We start from the raw sequence: 19,472 nt of genomic DNA on the forward strand, positions 1-19,472 counted from the left end.
CGGGCAAGCTCGTGGCAAAGAGCAAGTTCCCTCACAGACAAAGGATGAGTGTACAGACGGGGCACTGTTGTATGATTTCCATATGGGCCAAGAATGGGATGTGGAACTGCCTTACTTCGCTATCCTCCTTACAAAGTCAGACTTGTTCAAAAAGGAATCTATAGAGGTTACGGCTACGCGGTTCCCAGCCTCCCGTATGCACCGCGGAGTCGTTTGTGCCTCTGGTCAACTGAAAACATCAGGACTACGCACTGCCTTCATCACAAGCCATTTAGAATCCCTCAAGGAGAGCAGCGATATTCGCAAGGACCAACTGCTTCAAATTTTTGATCAACAGCGTGCTTTTGTGGAGGACAGCGTGATAACGGTTTTCGCTGGTGACACCAATCTGAGAGAGGCAGAGGTCTCAGCCGCAGATGTTGTCAAAACAGTGGCCGCTGAAAAGAAACGCCAACAGGATGGACAAGCCCAGAAAAAGAAGCGCCGCGTTGCCATGAAGGATAAATTCGTAGACGCATGGCTTGCCGCGGGTGCTGACCCCAATGAAAAATTTACGTGGGATACGGCCCGAAATGACAATCTCCAATTTGAAGGCGATTTCAAACCAAAGTCGAGGTATGATAGAGTCTTCTTGCTGTGGCCGAAGACGTCTGATGTTCAGGTACCAAGCCTTAAATTGGTCGGCAAGGACCGCCTTCCGTCATGTGGAAAGTTCATAAGCGACCACTGGGGCGTTTGTGTTGACTTGGTGCTTCAAGGATCTATGTCTTTACCAAAAGCTGCGAATTAAATCGTACAAATGTACTAGACCACCACTCGGCAAGGCGTACGTATTTCCTCAGTCTTGCCGCTAGTCTTCAAACTGCACGCAATTGCAAATGTTTGACTTGCTTGACATTATGCGAGCACTGTTACCACGCCGAAAACGCCTCCTTCTTGGGTAATTCCTTACCGTTGAGTCTCTCAAGGGTTCGGACGAGAGCCTGAGTGCCTAATCGTCCATCCCCACAGGCCATGAGGGATACATACAATTGCTGTGCGAGTGCCAGGCCGGGAAGGGATATCTTCAGTTGCTTGCAAGCCTCAAGGGCGATACCAAGATCCTTCACGAAATGCTCGACGTAAAAGCCAGGTTGCATGTCTCCCTTGAGGATCCTTGGTGCGTAACTTTGAACAGAAAAGGAGCCAGCCCCGCCGCCGGCAATAGCAGCGAGATATGTCTCTAAGTCGAGACCGGCGACATGAGCGTACATAAGGCCCTCGCACATGCCCAACATGCTTGTGGCGATGCCAATCTGATTGGCCATCTTACAATGTTGCCCTGCTCCAGGACCGCCAAAGACGTTGACGGTGGACGCGAAACACTCGAGCAAAGGCATGACTTCTTTGATAGCATGGTCATTACCTCCAACCATGATACTGAGAGTTCCCTTTTTAGCGCCGACGTCACCTCCGGTGACTGGGGCATCGATGACAAACTTGTCTTGATTCATGGCCAGAGCTGCGAGCTCTGCAGCGAGACCGGGCTCCGAAGTTGTGAGATCAACAACGATTCCGCCCTCCTTCAACCCAGCTAGGACGCCAGTTCCTCCGCCGATGACTTCACGGACATCGGAAGGATAGCCGACCATAGTGAAGACAATATCGGAGGCTTGCGCTACTTCAAGTGGACAGGAAACGAGGCGCGCGCCAGCGTCGACTAACGGTTGAGCTTTGGATGCGGTTCGGTTGTATACTGTTAAGGGGTATCCGGCAGTCATCAAATGACTAGCCATGGCGCACCCCATGACGCCGGTGCCGACCCATCCGACGCGAGTTTGTTGCGGCGATGCAGGCATATGGGAGGGATAGTGAAGATCAAGGTGTAGATTGCGGGGCGAGGAAAGATGTGTTGCGGAAAAAGCATGCAGATCTATCCTCTACTGCATTTTATATATAGAGACGCGTGGCTGCGCTTCTTTCTCTGCTAAGAGTACACAGCTCCAGACGTGACTTCTAGGGCAGTCGGGAGCACTAGGACAACCTGTGTGAAATAATGTAGAACACGTGTCGTGAGATTTGGAGAGAGAATCGGAAGATTAACCAATACAGGGGGGGTCGCTCAATAGTGCCTACTTTAGTAGTGCTTCCCTCTATATAGTGCTATGGCTCACCGTCTGGCACAGGTTATCATACGCTCACACGTGTATCATCCGGCATGGTTCAGTACTCAAAAGATGAAGTTATTTAGTTGTGTTATACAGGCTTTGTTGTGTTTGTGTTAGCAGTGTGCTTTGTCCCCAAAAATATGTATTTGAGCCTCCTTTCTATAGTGCCATCCCCCCAATAGTGCCATAGCTAGAGGTATGTCACGCTATAGCACTATATCGTAGGAGGCACTGTAACTTCCCTTGTCGCGCGGTGGTACTGCTCAGCACTCGGTCGTACTGGGTCATGCCTGGGCCCAGTTAATTCACCTTGACACCGCTGTGCTGTTCATCAGTACAGTGGGTCCTACGCATTATTAGTGCTGCTATTGTTGGTGCCACCGTCCCAATAGTGTGGGCCCGGACGCCCGAACAAGAAAAGTGCCACGTGTCATACGGTTCCGGCTGTTATGCCACCAATGACGCCATGGATGTTTTAGAGACGGTTCAGGTGGTGCAGAATCCGCCTGAAACGCAATCAAGTGATGAAGATGAGAGCGCAGAAAATGCAATAGAGAGAAAGACTGAACCCCATGTCCCCCATGTCGTCGAGATCGCGAAATTGTTTGGAGAGCTGGAACTTTTGGCGACTAGGTGCCAAGTTCCAGACGCTCTATTGCATCAAGGGTCGGCAAAGCGCGCATTTCTCACTGCGAAACACAACAGAGAACCAACACGGAGCAGGCAGACGTTAATTTCCGAGTGCATGCAGATGGATGTGACAACGTCACTTGCTAATGCCGTCTCCCAATAGTGCATATTTTTGGGGTCTCGCACGGGGCAGCACTAATGCGTAGTACCCACTGTACGCAGTTCATCAGTACTGTACGGTTGTGAATCATGCTCGACGTGAATACACTTAGGGCCATTCCATTCATCGTGATTGGCAATCACGCAATCACGCAATCACGTCAATAAATGGTGCCTGCTCCCTTGTGGTTGGTTGTTTATATTACGTTTCCTAAAAAATGGTCATGCTCATTAAAGAAATAAACAATCGACTTAAAACTAATCTTGTGCTCCAACTTCCTGTAATGCTCCTTGCAATTCTAAAAGATTTAAACCCCATTCAAATGCCAAACGTGAAATGAGGCAAGAAGTGCGTTAACACATGCACATGCAAAGCCGTGGAAATGTGCTTACAGATACAAGTAGCACACGTTGGAGAAAGGAACGAGGCAGAACGACGTTAAATTAATGTCGTGATCGCGTGATTGCGTGATTGCATGATTGCCAATCACGATGAATGGAATGGCCCTCATATGTGTCCTTGCATTTACTCATTTACTCTACGGAACGGTCGTGTAATCCGCATACTTAAAGGATAGTGCTCCGCAATAAACAATGGTGGGAGGAGGAGCATCCACCCGGCTTGTGCCGAATCTTTTGCTTGCGCTTGAAGAGGTCAACTCTCCTCACCACTGCTCTATCATAGGCCCTCGATAGCCTCATACCATGGACATATCCAATCACGCCTCGAGGGCCCATCCGACAACGGTGTACATCTCTCGAGACAACCTGTCGGTGCTTTCGTTTCGTTCCATTCTCAATTTAGCTGCACTTCTTTCAGTGCAGCTGTAATTTACAGTGCCTACCCAGGGGTACAGTATATTTGTACCCTTCAGGGTAACAGTACCTGAAGGGTACCGTTACCCTTCAGGTACTGTGCATGTGAAGGGAGGGCCGAGATGCAGTGCTGCGTACTGCATTCTGTGCAGTACCACTTGTATGTACACGTGGATGGCCTGCGGCACCCTACAATGCACATTTTGGATGAAATGGCGGGGCACGGCCAATGGTGAATTCGTTTTCCAGAGCGTACATCCAATCAACGATCGCCGCCAATCAACAAGCCATAGCGCCTTCATCTTGCTTCGTATCGCCCCCTACTGCGTTGCCCTTTCACAAGCACCCCTTACGCTGTTCAGGTGCAACGAAGCAGTCTCTGTTCTCGACGGTGCAACCTTCAGTAGTTACTCTCGATCTTTGAGTTAACTCTTTGCTGTTCATCCCCTTCGCGGTTCGGCCATCATCCAATGTAACCACCCATTCCCACATCGCTCTTCCCCAACATGCTCCGCTCTACTGCGAGCGAATCCCCGATCCTCCCCCTTATGCTCCTTCTCCTACTCTCCTTATTTGCCTCTCCAATTTCAGCTGAACTCTCGTTGCGAAGCTGTAATCTTTCCCGCAATGACATTACCGCATTTTCGCGACAGACTGAAGCAATGTTTGAGCACGCCTACACCTCGTACGCTACGCACGCCTTTCCCGCTGATGAACTCAAGCCTCTGTCATGCACCCCGGACTACTCATTTGCAGGCATCGCTCTCACCCTCGTCGACACTCTTGACACCTTTATCGTTATGCGCCAGTGGTCGCGATTTGCAGACGCCGTTAGAAATGTGTCTACCTCGCTCACCTTCCAAATTGACAATACTGTCAGCGTCTTTGAAACCACGATTCGAGTATTGGGTGGGCTGCTTTCCGCCCATGGCCTACTCACGGAGGGCGCCGATGACACCGGCTTCGAGAAAGACATTTGGCTGCCAGAGTATGACGGAAAGCTTCTGGTCTTGGCTACAGATCTTGCCGACAGACTCATGCCTGCGTTTAACACTCCCACAGGTATTCCCTTTGGCGCCATCAACCTAGCTTATGGTGTCGAGAAGAGTGAGTCTCGCATTGCCAGCACTGCAGGAGCCGGCAGTTTAATCTTGGAGTTTGGCACCTTGTCCAGATACGTGGGGGATCCCAAGTACTACAACGCCGCGCTCAATGCTATGCGTGCCCTTCACAAACGTGCCAGTCGCGCAGGCTTGGTTGGCAACCACATTGACATCGACACGGGCGACTGGGTCGCCCCTGAGGCTGGCGTAGGCGGTCTTGTAGACTCTTTCTACGAGTACATGTGGAAGGGCTATATTCTTTTTGGCGATGAACGATTGCTGGCCATGTTTCGCGAGTCGTATGCTGCTATTAAGACCTACCTGCACAAACGTCCGTGGTATCTCGACGCTGATATGTGGTCGGGACACACATCTTCACTTGCTTCTTCGTCACTTGCCGCTTTTTGGCCAGGTGTGCAGGTGACATTCGGTGACCACGAAGACGCCGCAGACACTGCACGTGCGCACTACTCAGTCTGGCGGCGGTATGGATGTCTGCCTGAAGGATATCATGTCGTAGATCAGAAACCAATGCAGGGAATGATCAACTACCCCTTGCGCCCTGAGCTTGCGGAGAGTATTTTCTATCTCCATTGGGCAACGAATGATACTTCCTGGGTCGGCGCAGCTGGTGCAATGATGCATTCCATTGAAGAATTGACAAAGGTCAAATGCGGGTACGCTGCAGTCAAGGACACCTCCACGCACGTGTTAGAGGACCTCATGCCATCGTTTCTGCTCAGTGAGACGCTTAAGTACTTGTACCTAGTATTCAATGCGCAGGATGCTGATGGGAAACTGCACTGGTCTCGAAGCGGAAAGTATGTCTTCACGACAGAAGCACATCCATTGCGCATAGAAACGGAAGATATTCGGCATATCCTCGGTCTATCACTGGAGAAAGCCGCCTACCAAATGCCGCGCACATCATCAGGCCATGCGACAGCGGAAGGTGCATCCGCGACAAAAAAATGTCGACGGAGACCCAAAACAGAACAAAAGCTCCCCTGCGGCTACAATATGCCTGGGACAGATTTCCCCCAGACGAACGCCGATGCATTGATGGACCCGGCAAGCAATCTCGGGATCACGCCAGTGATCTCAAAAAGCGTGCTAGCGCAGATACGGACGCGAGATGCACGAGGAGAGGGTGTGAGAGTGGGAGATGTGTTATTTGGCGAGAGGTGGGCGTGCCGGATCGTGCAGATTGAGGGGCATGTGGTGTCGTATGAGAGACTACATGCGATGGACGTTGCCTGGGAGAGGGAGCGTGAGAAGAGGGAGAGGGAGCGGAGAAACGAGGAGGGGGCGGTGAATAGAGCTATGCCGGGGTTACGGGAGAAATGCAGGCGGTTTTCGTTCTTTGAGACTGTGCAGAAGACTGCGTTAGTATAGTGTGGAGTGTTGGTCAGGGGTCTAGTGTCTGAGTGACACATGTACTCATGTGAGGACTTTCGTCTCACATGAGTACAGTATTCGACCTATTTTATTCCTGACTTTCGCTTCCCCGACAAGAAAGAAAATGATACCTCCGCGACCGTACTTGACTTCTGACTTGGGACCAGAAAGAACTTTGTGAGAATTGCATGTTCTTCGTGGTTTTTAGGTATGTCTAGAGAAAAGAAGCTTTTTTTAAACCACCCTAAAACCGCATGTAAAATAACTTCGAAACCAAAAACGCCAGGTCAAAATGGCAATATGGTACTCAATCTGCATTATATTCTTAAGCTTTACGCGCATTCAAAGCTGCTGCTATCCCGGTGTTCTGCAAGATGCTATTGCCGAAGACAAGCACGTTAAGGAAATAGTGCTCAAGGTGGCTTTTTGAATGTTCAATTTAATTTATATATTTTTGCAAAAAAAAGCTGTCCTCATATGAGGGCATCGCCGGCCTCAGAACAATCCCCTGGCACTCAGACACTAGAGATGCGGTGGGGAGGAAGTAGAAGTGTAGCACGTGATCCACGATGCGGTGGTGGTGGTGTGTGGAATAGAGGCGATGTTATTTAAAGTTGAGTTATTTATTATGGCTTCGCCACAAACGCCTTGCCCTAGCAATATGTAATCCACAGCCTAGGCAATTTCGGCATTAATTGAGGGAATTCACAAGGAGCGGCGTCCGTGCAAGTCGAAATGGATTAACTTCATTTAAACACAGGGCGGTGTCCTACAGTACCGTTACTGTAGCTACAGTAGCAGTGATGTACTGTACTGTACCAGCCTTACATTAACCTGCATGTCAGGGCTCTTACCAGATTCCAGCCTCCCGCGCACCGCAGGCAGTACTGTATCAGAATTGTCAAGAACCACAGAAGCGTTGGACAAAGAGAGATCTATGGACACACAAGAGATCTACTGTAGCTGTAAGAGAGTAATGCGAATGGCGGAAGGCAACTATTTAGGAGGAATGTTTGTTCGAAACGGGAGGGATGCGTTAAACGAGAAGCTGGCTGCATGATTTTATTTAGATTGTATGTTTAGACAAGGGAGCGATGGGTGGATGGGCGGACTTCGAATAAGAGAAAAAAAGGAATCACGAGCTGCGATAACGGACCTCCACAACTAAAGTGGTATTTACGGATGTGCTGCGCAGGAAATCAATCGCACTGTGGGACATGGGGTCAGGCAGGGACAGAAGGAACTGTGCCGAGCGCACCCCTCAAAACGTGGTTTGGGAATGTACTGTAGGCACGGGGAAGGGAGCGGGGGCATGCCCGCAGACATGTACAGTAGTAGCCGCGGGAGAAAACTTGCGGTTATTACTGTACCCTTCGAAGAGTACAGTATGTAACAAGTTGTTACATACTGTACTCTTCGTTACTAACAACTGTACTATGGGCACTGTTGAATTCAGCACTCAGACCTCTTGCCGAATAATACTGTAGGTCCATCCAGAAATTACCATTTCGCCACTAATGTAGTGTACAGCGCCCTAAAGAGTGTACAGCACGGCTGCAAACGATGAGATGAGAAGACGGGCACTAATACATATACAGTACCAAGGGTACGGTAGGGAGCAGCGGTAAACGGGGAGGAAGACTCAAAAGTATTTTTCACCATGAGCTTTAACCCTCGTGCCATAGGGCACCGTTATTAGTAGCATACCGTATATACGTACAGTACTGTACACGTGTACGAAGTGGTACCGTATGAAATGAAAGTGCGCTGATTAACAAGACCCGGACACCAAACCATGGCCAGGCGCTGTAAAGTGCGAGTGATTCAATTTTCTACAGTGTTTTGAGCGCATTTCTGCGGGCCCCCAAGTGACAAGTGATTCGCTCGCCGCCCCGTTTTTTTGCTTATGCCAAAATAGTTGCCACGTGCAAGCGCTGATCTGGCGGATGCGCCAACTGCAACCACAGTTTCCTTTCCGCGTCTTCCATCTACTTGCCACACTTTCGCTTCCCAGTCCACCCCCACCCCGGCAGTGGAGCTGCTGGCTGGACTGACACACGCGCCTTCCTCGGCTTTTCCTATCCCGCTTCTTCATCCCTATTTCCCACCCTCAACCACGGCTCGTATCGCTTCATCCCCTCTCTATCACATCTACTTCACCTCACAATTCCGAACGGGCCAAAGCCCCGCCCCCCAGTACGAAACCATGGCGTTCGCCCAAACCCTCCTCAAGAAGATGCTCTCCGATTCACTAACGGAGAAGCACTATGATGTCTATTTTCATGTCCAGCAAACCTTGCACGATGGCACCCTCTCCGAAACCCGTCTCGGCGCCCACCGCGTCGTCCTCTCTGCCGTGTCTGACATGTTCGAGCAGCAACTCACCAAGTCTGACCCTTCGCGCGGCGTTGCAAACGAGATCATCATCCGCAACTGCTCTGCTGCTGCAGTGCGTGAGTCCCTGGAGATCATGTACGGCGGTGAGTTGCGCGACGCAAAGACATCGGTTCTTCTCGCACTCGAGATCTGGCATTTCGGCGTCCTGTTTCACGTCGACCACCTTATCCAGCTCGCCCGCGCTTCTTGCCTTGAAAATTTATCTACAGATAACTGCCTACGCATTCTTGATTTTGCGGTCCATGTCGAGGACGTCGAAATCGTTGACAAACTTCAAAACTACGCTTCCGAGAATGCCAACTTTTCCCATGTCATTACCTCACCAGATTTTGAGCGTCTCGATTTTAAGGTCGTCTCTTCGCTCGTTCGCCCTGGCAAGGGCGAATGTGCATGGCCAGAGATTTTAACTTTTGAGAAAGTGTGGTTTGATGCTTTAGTCAAGTGGCTTACTTCCCGAATTTCCTATCAACCTTACAAAGATCCACCAGCGAAAGAACAACCTCTCAATGGAGCACAACCTCAAACTCCTTCCATTGTCAGATATCCCACCCAGGAAAGTATCGTTCTAGTACAAAAAATCCTTGCACTTATTGACTTCACACGAATGAAGACTCACGAACTGCGAGACGTCTCCAAGAACGAGATCGCAGTCATGAGTCCAGCATTCGCGGGAGATCTTGTGACTGTCTTACTCACGAGGGCAGAACAGTTGGAAGGCACTATTCTAGAGCGAAACATCGATCTTGACGTGCTCGGTCAAAAATACCAACAAGCCTTATGCGAACATGATGAGGCCGAAAGAAAAGCCAGAGCGGCTATAGAGAAAACAGACAAGCTGCAAGCCGCAAAGCAGCTCATTGAAAAACGATATGAAGAGCTGCGTCGAAGAAGACCCCCAACTAGCAGTAATGGCCCTTCCATGAACAGTGCAAGGCGGAAAGTAAGTGGTAGCTCCACAATCATTTGATTATCTCCACAACCTAGGACGCATATCGCTAATACAAAAACAACAAATTTGCCAGTCAAGAGAGTTCGCCTTCTTCGGTTCTCATCACGGTGGGTCTCGGACAGGTCCGCACCAACTTTCTAGAAGTCGGAGCTTGATTGGTATGTGTTGTGCAAAGTAACAGCGACCGAGGCGATGAGACCTATTATCTGCCATCCCCGCTTTTCGATACAGGTCTACTATTCACTTGTAAAAGTTTGGGCATTAACCGCCACAACACTACATCAGGGATATCGCCAGCCTCGATGAACGGCGCTAGCGTTTTAAAGTCTCCCAAATTCCGTTTCATGCTGATTTCGAGGTCATCCATCCGAAGAGAGACCTTTTTAAAGGAAGCAATCAATTCCGTTTCATCTGACGGAAGATTGACTGCTGATTCTTTCAGCCCCGCGCGATAACTACCCCACAGTGTTGCCCACGTGACCTCACAAGCTGCGTAAAGGACAGATCCATTAGGGACCTTGTCCATCCGATCCCGCCATATCTGAAACGGAAACTCAATCGATTGAAGCGATTTCCTGTTCGCAAGGCACAGAAGCATAACCATACTGAGGAGGGTAGAAGAGCTCTCTTCGCCATAATCACTGATACGAAAATCGCGAAGACTTGTACATTGAAAGAGCACCGAGAATAGGAGAGCCTGGCAATTAATTCCAGTGATCTCTAGCTCGACTAAACGATGTCCACATTGCGTGAATAGCCTTCCCAATAAAACCCGTTCAAGTTGCAACAACCTTGCTTCTGGATATGGGTCACCAACAACTCGAAGTCTAAAACAAGTAATTCCCGTTCCCGGCATTAGCCATTTAAGAAAGCCCAACAGGCCTGAACGATTGACAGTACAATCCATAACACGAAGGTTTTCCCAGATATATGGCGAAATCACACGGACGCTGGGCCACATGCCCTCGCAAGTTCCATAATGCAGCTCCTTCACTGCATGCGCTGTCGCCACGCGCAACCTTTTGCATGTTCTCGACAGAGATACCGCCGTCCTCTGCGCCGCAATATCTGGTTTCAGAATCCCATGTTCAGACATCCCTAAAGCATACTGCGCAATAAGATGCATGGCAACATCCGGTAGATCTTGAAAAGTCGCCGCCATGCTGGCTGAGAGGTAGGCAAAGAGTGAGAGTCTCCTCCACAAAAGCGATGCCTTTTTCAGCGATGTTTTTGGAGGCAGTACGTGAGGAGTACAAGTACATTAAGGTGCCGAAAGCTTAATTTCAGCAGACTTCTGCGCCCAATGCAGTGACGGTAGTACTGTAGTCCTAAATTGGACAAGCGATAAAATCAGAATTTTTCTGTGCTGCAGGGATCTACAGTACCCTTGGTACTACTTGGAGAAGTATTATATATATATATATATATATATATATATATTTTTTTTTTGAACGACGATGCAATGCTGCTCGACAATTGATACATATTCAAGGCAAGTCGGTGAAACGAGCATCATTCTCTGTTCGGTTGTATGGATAGTTCCAGAAAGTGCATATACCAGTCGGTTTTGGAAGCGCGCTCGTGTGAAAAAGTATTAGAGGAGGCCGCAAGTGCGGCGAAAAGCACCAATTTACAACCAAAAACAGTGTATATGGGGGGTCCAACTCCGGTGCTACAACTACTCTACGCTTTTGCGATGTCCAATCTAACGCTGCGGTTCCTCAAGCGTTCCAAAAACCACATCGAATAGTGGGTTTGAGATACCAAAGTTCACCGAGTGTTGGAAGTAGTGATGATGGACGTGTCGACGCTTCTGCATCTTAAGGAAAGAATTCTTAGGCACGCCATGATGAATCCAGAAATGTGTCATATCGTACATGAGGTAACCCCCACCGAAGCCGATAAGCCATGGGTACCCCACCTCCGTGCCCAGAACCCGCGGTGCCGCAATCCAAAACGGGAAAGCAAGGATCAAGGCTGGGACCGGTGGGAAGACTAGGCGGTCGAAGTCCATAGGTGTGATGTGATGGTGCCCATGTATAAGAAAATGGAAAATATTGGCGAAGTACCCTGTCGTCTCGACGTGGAAGACGAAGCGATGCAAGAGATACTCGAATAACAACCAGCACACGACACCTATGGATGCCACCACGGCGATTAATGCGAGATTGAGATTGTGCACACCATCCATTAAGTACACGTAATGCATGCTTTCTCCAGTGATGATTGGGATCCAAAACAAAAGAGGCACATACCACGGGCACTTTGTCATGTTCTCGATCGTATCATTTGTAAACATCTTGACTGTGTGGTCGGTAGTCGGAAATGAATGAATCCAGCGATCGTACTTTTTCCCGAGCATACCCACTTGGTGCAAAATGGGTTGATCCCATTTCACAAGAGTCTCGCCAGTCTCCGGGTCGACGTTGCCGTCCAAAGCGACGTCTCCTTCATGCTTGTCAGTAAGCTCCCCTATCTTGTACTTCGCCAGAAGCTTGTAAGCGAATGCAGAGTGCGAATGCAGCCTTTCATCTCTACCAGCCATTATGTCTGTCACATCGGTGCCGAGCTTATCGAGAAGAATGTCAGCACCCCCCGGATGAGACTCGAGGAAGACTGTAACGTCAAATACACTTCCTTTGTATATGACCCAAGCATCGTTCGGGGCAGCGTGGTATGACACTACCCTGCGGGTCAAGGCGTAGCCATCGGAAATGTCAGAGGCTGTTTTGGTGGGTTGCTTTGCGCTGGAGTCAGCAGAGTCTTCGGCAACAAGTCGCGAGCGCTTCCGGAGAGCATCTGGCTGGCACATCGGGGCGAGTGAGTTGAATTGGCGCGATGAAAAGCAGTAGAGGAAACGGCGGGGCTATCTTTGAAGAGTTTTGAAGGTACGTTGAGGGAGGGGAAAAACCGCAGCCCTCTTCCAAAGAAAGTCCAAGAAGGGATTGTGTAGTCTTGGTACAGTACAGTACTGTCTTTTTAGATTTTTTTAGATTTTTTGTGGGTAGGTGTAAACGGCGAAACGACATTGTGGCCGATGAAAACGTACAGCCCAGCGAGGACAAAGAAAACAACAGCAAGGGCGCATCATCCAGTAAGAATGAGTTTTGACTGAGTATCCGCATTTGAACATCCACTTGACTTCAAAAGGGATCACAAGAACACATTGGCCACAGCTTTGCAGACGAACTCGGTTTCTTTCCCTTGCTTGTCTTTCAAACAGCGCGATGTTCCGCCACTATTGCCTGTCGACAGAAACAAAGAAATCCCTCTTGCTGTCATACAGACACATCCCAACTATTCAAATCTACAGCACCGAAAAAGTGCCAGGTATAAAGGCCCTGGGTCCTCAGGTTGTGGCTATCAGTGGCACTATCTCCATTCTCTTTAGCTGCACAGCCTTGCACTTGAGGCAACATTTTCTATCTTTCCTCGCACAAAAGCCGGCCTCTACGTATGTAGTGCCTAAAACCACTGCTTTGTTGTTGCTTTTATCCACTCATTCGTGCATCTATAAACGCGTTCTCTAAACCTAATCCCCATTCAAATGATCTCCTGCCCTCATACCCTTCTTATCCATCTACTTCCCATCATGATTTCCTATCTGGAACATTTCCACAAACGACCTGCGCCATCTCAACCAACTTTTTCGCCGTTTCGAGCGGATTCACCTTCATCCGCTGTGTTCGGGCGCATAGCTTCACTGGAACTAAATCTGATCGCGTGAAACGATGAGCTAACAAATGATACCAGTTTCCTTCCCTTCTCTTCTTCACGGCCTCGTCCCAAAGCTTCATCCCGTTCGTTGAAATTTCTGGTCTCTCTAATTTGTCCGCTCGCAGTTGAATACAATCCTTGAAATTCTCAGTATCCGGTTCAGCTATTGTACTTGAGTAGTCCAAATTCAAAGTCCCGGCCACTGAGTCGAATGGTCCGGCATAATATGCAAACGGTAGGACTTCTAAAATCGGTACATCCTGTCGTGCGAAAAGCATATTTCCAAGTCCCGCTCCATGGACTCCGAGGAGCACATCAGCCTTCTGCATCACATCCACTTGTTCCGCAAACGACATGTTCTCAAAGTACTCGATGCTGATTGATAGGTCTAAATTTTCGTTTTCCTTGAAACGACTTATTCTTTCTATTTGATCAACTACTTGGTCCACATTGACAATGTCACGCCCCAAAAGAAAATTGGCCCTTTTCTCCCATCCGACACGGTTGAGAATTGTCATTTTCTTTTTGCATCCCTGTGTTTTCTTGTTCTCTTCAAGGCCTTTATCCGATTTTGCGCTACCTCGACTTATTCCATGCTCTCGAAACATGGGATTCATTTCTCCAAACCAGTACCGGCCTTGCATTGAGTATCCGTGTTTGTTGTAAGCTACAATTGAACGAAAGCAAGTCGGCTTTGAAGAATTATTGAGCATCTTCCGCTCGAAATGCATTCGCGGCCCGCCCGGCAGTAGTGCAACGAGTTGAGGTACCCATGCAGACACGGGCATTGCTGAAATTCGCCGGTCGGCGTATAGTGAGGGATTGAGTTGCTCCTGTATTGCTTGTCTCTTGCATCTTCTGTTGCCTGGTTCTTCGCATACCGATTTAATCAAAGCAGGCTTTGTGAAGAGTGGCCTCAACAACTCCGAAGAATAAATCATGGGGAGAATGTCAGTAAGAAAATGCGGAATGTGATATCTTGAAGGCTCCACACCGATGAGATCGGTATCGTCATTGACTCCATCCTTTTGATAGTCAGCTTCAGACTTCATGTATTTAAGGCGCTTTGCCCCACATGCTCGCAAATGTCTTTCTTGTGACTTCATCCACGGGTGAACTAGAAGAGAACCGTCAGATTCCAGACATGCATTGTGAAGTCGGCAAGTCTTGTCCCTAAAATTTTCATCTGTCCAATGCATTTCAAGCTGAAAACGAGGTTTCGTTGTGCGGGTGGTTTTCTTTGGTTGCGGCTTGCTCTCAAGATACTCCTCCATGGTCATTGCGGGATCAATGTTGATATACAGATTTTCAAGGTCAGGAACTTTTCTCGACGGAGCTGGGAGGGCTTGCTTTGTAGACCCTTCCTGGTCTTGCGAGACACTTGCTGGAATTGCCATCCTCGCCCTTTTCTGAAATTCAAGTGCAGTTTCAGTTCGCAGTCTACTTCCGTTTGTAGCGTACCCGGCAAATGTAGTTGGGATGGTTGTGTATGCATCCATAAGTGCCTGCGAGATACCTGAGAACTCGCAGAACGCCACCGCAATAACAAAAATGGAAGTGACGCGAAGGGTAGTATCCAGTCGAGAAGGGGCGAAGTGACATTTTCTGAAGCACTTCATGTGATGTGACGATGAGGGCAAGGATTGCCTATTTTTTGACGGTCTCATTTTGGCATGTTCCAAAGCAATTGTGAACGAAGAGATTGAACTGGCGTATCGTGATTACAGAAGCTACGAGCAGAGGCGGAAGAAATTCGAAGAGAGATTGGTGTCAGAAGCAAGCGGACACGCCCCCAGTGTGTACCAAGGATTTGATGAAGGCGAAAGTATAAATTGCAACAAGTCAGAACTGGTTGCTGCTGGGCAGTCAGGCAACATGAAGGGTCGGTCAAAGTTAAAATAGATCGCCTGTATGTGAATATGTGCCCTCAGTAGAAGTACAAAGCAGGGGTGTTGAAATAGAGTGGTGTGTTGTGAGAGGAACATGTGAAGAATCTGCACCGCAGCCAAAGAGAAGACTGCTGACAGCGATGTTGGTCAAACGCGAGTAAAGCACGTTTGACCCGGGTGGCCGATGTTCGAAATGCTGTTTAATGGGACGCACTACTTTGGATTTTGTCCCAGTGGTGTGTTATATTCCAAATGGCTTTAGAGTGATAGCGCCGAAAGAGAAATATGATTAAAGGAGCTGCACGCTACCCAAGGGTACTGGTCTAGAGAAGGTTTTTTCTGAAGATGATGAGGTGAATAGTTATTTGTCAGTAGGGATGGTAAACGAGGCTTGGCAACGGTCGGCGTCGAATGCAAATGAGTGCAGAAATGTATTGATCTGATATGAAGCTAGACAAGAATACGACTGAAGCCTATCATTCGCCGATCCGCCATGAGCCGTTCCCATCGTGGGCCAATGAGACAAGACTACCATAGTGCGAACGCCACAGTCGCTTTGGTCTCGTTGCAGGCAATAAAAAATGTGCTGGCTGCGGGTGAGGACGGTTGGATATGTATAGAGCAAACGGACGTCCAAATGGCGCCCATGCTCGAATCGAACGCGAGTAGATGCGAGGACCCCTAACGCTGTACCCTTGGTACAGTACCCAAGGGTACTGTGTACTGTCTGCTCTTGTGTACTAGGTCTCCGACGCAAACATCGACATTTCATTAACGTTGTCCATAAAGTCGCGAAAACACGTGTTTTGGCCGCGAGTTTGCTCGGATTTTCTGATTGCAAATTTTTCAGACGAGTTTGCAAAACTCACAGCATACCGAAAACTCGGGACATGTGAGTTTTCCACGAGTTTTCACATCCGCCTGATTACTGTACGGCAGTGCCGGATCGACCCGTCTTGAAGGAAAACGAAGTGGGGTTTCCGCTCTCTCATCAGCACAAACGAGTCTCATACTGCACGGTTCGTACCGGTTTGCGTCATGGACGCCCCTATCACTTCATCTACCCAGAGTCCATCAACGGATCGAAGCACCACAAGATCTGCCACATATGCCGCTAAAGCAATCGCAGAAGACAGACAAGTAGAAGCTTCTAAAAAGCGGTCCTCTCTAAACGGCCCCCCTCAGCCCGTTAAGAAGACGAAACACATCGCCCTTTCGACTGCGAACTATTCTATCCTTGTGGCGAGCTACAATATTCGCTTCAGCGAGTATTCGCCCAGGTGCACGTGATCCGTCGGACGGCACAACGATGTACCAGCTTGCGTTTGTTGCGGGCAGGTACACCCCAGTACTGTATTTAGTGTAACACATACTATTTCTCAGGCCCTGATTTGGGGACGGTCCGCACAAATTAGTACCACACACATTATTTGTGGGCATGCACTATTATAGGAGCCGGGGTGTTTACTGTGTGTGACACTATATGAAACCTACCTATTTAGTGTATGTCGGTGCAAAAAGGCTAGGAGCCTCTTGGAGCTCAGATGCAATCGCATTCAACTGTCTACGTCCTCCGTTGACCTTAGGGGTGCATCTGCTGACTTCCCGTTGTCTTCAACTTCATCTCCATTCACCGGCGCTCCGTCAAAATTGTCCCGATACTTGTTGATTATTTCCTGCAAGCGCGGGAAAAGCTGCCTCTCCTCCCATTTTCCATTCAGATTAGCGCCGAGCCCACACCTAACCATACCCTTTCGAGCAAAGCTAATACCGTCTTTATCTCTCTGGACGTTCACATCACGGACTGAGTCTGCGGCAAGCTTCAGGAAAAATTTCTTTCCAGGGTTAGCAAGCTTCCTAGAAGCGTTTTCTCCAGCAATCCATAGTCCATCCTCAATCATCGTCAGCTTGTGATCGTCCCAACGACGACGCCAAGCAGTCTTAATTTTTTTGAATTACAAAGGAGTCCGCGGGCTGGACTAAATCAGTTGCATTCTTTGGGAGGAACCGTACTTCTGTGTTAAATAGATCCCAAAGCTGACTTGATTTGGTCTCTGATAGCATGACCACTGCAGGTGTCCATGTACAAAACGCGTTGTCGTCCACCGGGAAGCGACGATATGGCCCTCAGTTCCTTGAGCCACTGTGCCATCACAATTCGGTCTATCCAGCCTTCTGGTCCCGACCTGTAGGACACCCCAGGTACATTGTCAGGGAGACTACGGATTGGGTAACTGCGTAGGGCGTTCTGAAATATTAGAAACGGCGGACAGATTTCCGCTCGTGACCCTCCAGGGATCAACACCATCATAGTCATACCAACGTCACTCGAGACCACATCAGCCTATTTGACATCTTGATCACCACGTAACGAAAGCGTTTAATGATCGTCCATGTTAATGACAAAATGTGTTTCGTCTGCATTAAACACATCCTCATCACGCAATGAGTCAGTACTACATTGACGGCAGAGTGATCCGAGGTGATATGCCACTTCACGTTCGATAAACTCTTGCTTCTGTGGAGACACGAGGAGTTTGCCAGTCTGTGCACGGGATACAATTCCGTGAGACTGCATGAAGCTCTGCACCCATCGGGGTGTAACGTGACCGCGTATGAAGTTTCCAGATCGAGGCTCGACCATTCCGGAGTTTTACTGCTCAGATGTCGAGGTTTTTACTAGTTGGAGGACAAGACGATGAAGCAGATGTGTGTTTAATTTTATCCCGCCCTTGCGAAGACGTCCGAATTCCGAAAGCAGTTTTGCATAGAGATGAACAACCCATGCACTCCTCTTGCGAACACGTCCAGACTTAGCCTTAATGTTTCGCCTTCAGATACCCTGAGCAGTCGGTTGAACAAATGCGTTGCCATTTCCTCTGGTATTGGCCCCGTGTTCCGCGAGAATATTATTGCGTGTTGCCCAGTATGTGCTGGCACGAGTGAGGTTTGCGTTGGGCGTACCGTGAAAATATTGGGGAAATTGACGCACAGCCTTGGATGCTATTCGGCTTTCTCCATTGGCAGAGGCTTCATTTTGCATCCATCTCACAATCTTGGCGAGCTGGGTTTTGGTCAGGACATTCTGGATTGCATGACGAGGGTTGGCGTTTGTGTGGGAGGCGCTGGTTCCATTTTGAGAAGCACTTGTGGGCTGTTGTGCTGTTTGCGCAACATTAAATTCGCCGGGTTCTGTAGCGGAAGGGGGGCTTGCATCGGACAGAAATTGGCTGTTGATTAGTCTTTGCAGTGCTGCGATGATCGGGGAAGCCTCGAGCATGTTGAAGTCGGCGAATGTTGATCAGAAAGAGCAGCGAAGTTCACTGGAAGTTCTATACTGTATTTTGATTACGTCATGAGCAGGAGCAAAGAGACGGCGGCGGCCGGCGGCGCAAAGCTGCCATAAATTATTTAAGAAGTACACACGTGTAGCGATAAATCCGAAACACATACACTATTTGCCCCGGCCCTGAAGTTTCTTTCGCTCTAATTGGTGTGTCACACACTAATACCAGACATACACTAATTTTTCACGTACACTAAATACAGTACTGGGGTGTACCTGTGGGAGAACGGGTACCGACCGGTGTGGGTAAACGTAACGACTCGGAGGGAGATCCCGTAGGGGTGATCAGACGATACTTGAATAGCAGGGGATAATTCAGCTTGTACACGGGGTGCACGTACCGCCACGGGTGACAGGTGGCGGCGGAATGGCCACGTGTACCGCCGTACGTATAACGTCCAGATCGGGTACAGTAGACTAGAAGGTCCTACTGTAGGGGCGTAGAAATTAGGGTAATAGGAGTGTCAGCCGGGGAAGTCCCAGCTAGCACACGTGGTGCGCGCTCTGCCTGCGAGTACAGGTGGCAGGAGCACAGCCACGTGTGCCGCTGTGCAGATTACTCCCCAGTGGAGTACAGTAGAGGTACTCCACTGTAGTGATCCAAAGTAGAAGTGGATCACTACTGTACTGCCCGGCCGCCGGAGGTCGATGTGCTTAGGGGCCGAGGCAGTAAGCCCGCAGAGTAAAGGGGGTAGCGACCCCCTTTGCGAGAACTCAGGAAAAGGAGGCAAATCGTCCCGTGCGGGTTGTTCTTGAGGGCTGGAAGCACACGCTCCCCAGTTTGGTCGTTCCACCGCCTGGTGGAAGTGTATGCCCACTGAGCCCTATCCCCTCCGGGGTCGGAATTCCACTCGCCCGTTTACCGGATTCATAACCGCCGACCTCGCAGAGAGGTTGGTGGTGTTGTAGTTCTACCGCTAC

At 49.2% G+C, this 19,472-nt stretch overlaps 6 protein-coding genes; 2 read left to right on the forward strand and 4 right to left on the reverse strand.

Annotated features, from left to right (window-relative positions):
* Positions 1 to 521: 521 nt before the first annotated feature.
* On the reverse strand, positions 522 to 1,838 carry CHC_T00008689001 (6-phosphogluconate dehydrogenase NAD-binding domain-containing protein). XM_005718568.1 is given in 2 exon segments: positions 522 to 911; positions 912 to 1,838. 1 exon segment carries the CDS (start codon positions 1,836 to 1,838, stop codon positions 912 to 914), a length of 927 nt encoding a protein of 308 aa, XP_005718625.1. The 3' UTR covers positions 522 to 911.
* Positions 1,839 to 4,088: 2,250 nt separating this feature from the next.
* Positions 4,089 to 4,244, reverse strand: CHC_T00006509001 (hypothetical protein). The gene has a single exon (XM_005718569.1). The coding sequence runs from the start codon at positions 4,242 to 4,244 to the stop codon at positions 4,089 to 4,091; it is 156 nt and encodes a 51-aa protein (XP_005718626.1).
* Positions 4,245 to 4,258: 14 nt separating this feature from the next.
* Positions 4,259 to 6,250, forward strand: CHC_T00008848001 (mannosyl-oligosaccharide--1,2-mannosidase). Its single transcript, XM_005718570.1, has one exon. The coding sequence runs from the start codon at positions 4,259 to 4,261 to the stop codon at positions 6,248 to 6,250; it is 1,992 nt and encodes a 663-aa protein (XP_005718627.1).
* A 1,949-nt stretch (positions 6,251 to 8,199) lies between these two features.
* CHC_T00006510001 (hypothetical protein) lies at positions 8,200 to 9,777 on the forward strand. The gene is made up of 3 exons (XM_005718571.1): positions 8,200 to 8,285; positions 8,438 to 9,590; positions 9,673 to 9,777. The coding sequence occupies exons 1-3, from the start codon at positions 8,200 to 8,202 to the stop codon at positions 9,775 to 9,777; spliced, it is 1,344 nt and encodes a 447-aa protein (XP_005718628.1).
* A 24-nt stretch (positions 9,778 to 9,801) lies between these two features.
* Positions 9,802 to 10,761, reverse strand: CHC_T00006511001 (hypothetical protein). The gene has a single exon (XM_005718572.1). It carries the CDS (start codon positions 10,759 to 10,761, stop codon positions 9,802 to 9,804), a length of 960 nt encoding a protein of 319 aa, XP_005718629.1.
* A 432-nt stretch (positions 10,762 to 11,193) lies between these two features.
* On the reverse strand, positions 11,194 to 12,411 carry CHC_T00008384001 (fatty acid hydroxylase). XM_005718573.1 is given in 2 exon segments: positions 11,194 to 11,304; positions 11,305 to 12,411. 1 exon segment carries the CDS (start codon positions 12,409 to 12,411, stop codon positions 11,305 to 11,307), a length of 1,107 nt encoding a protein of 368 aa, XP_005718630.1. The 3' UTR covers positions 11,194 to 11,304.
* Positions 12,412 to 19,472: the final 7,061 nt, after the last annotated feature.

This window comes from Chondrus crispus, genomic scaffold (genome assembly GCF_000350225.1).
Source record: "Chondrus crispus Stackhouse genomic scaffold, scaffold_43, whole genome shotgun sequence".
Lineage (NCBI taxonomy): Eukaryota > Rhodophyta > Florideophyceae > Gigartinales > Gigartinaceae > Chondrus > Chondrus crispus.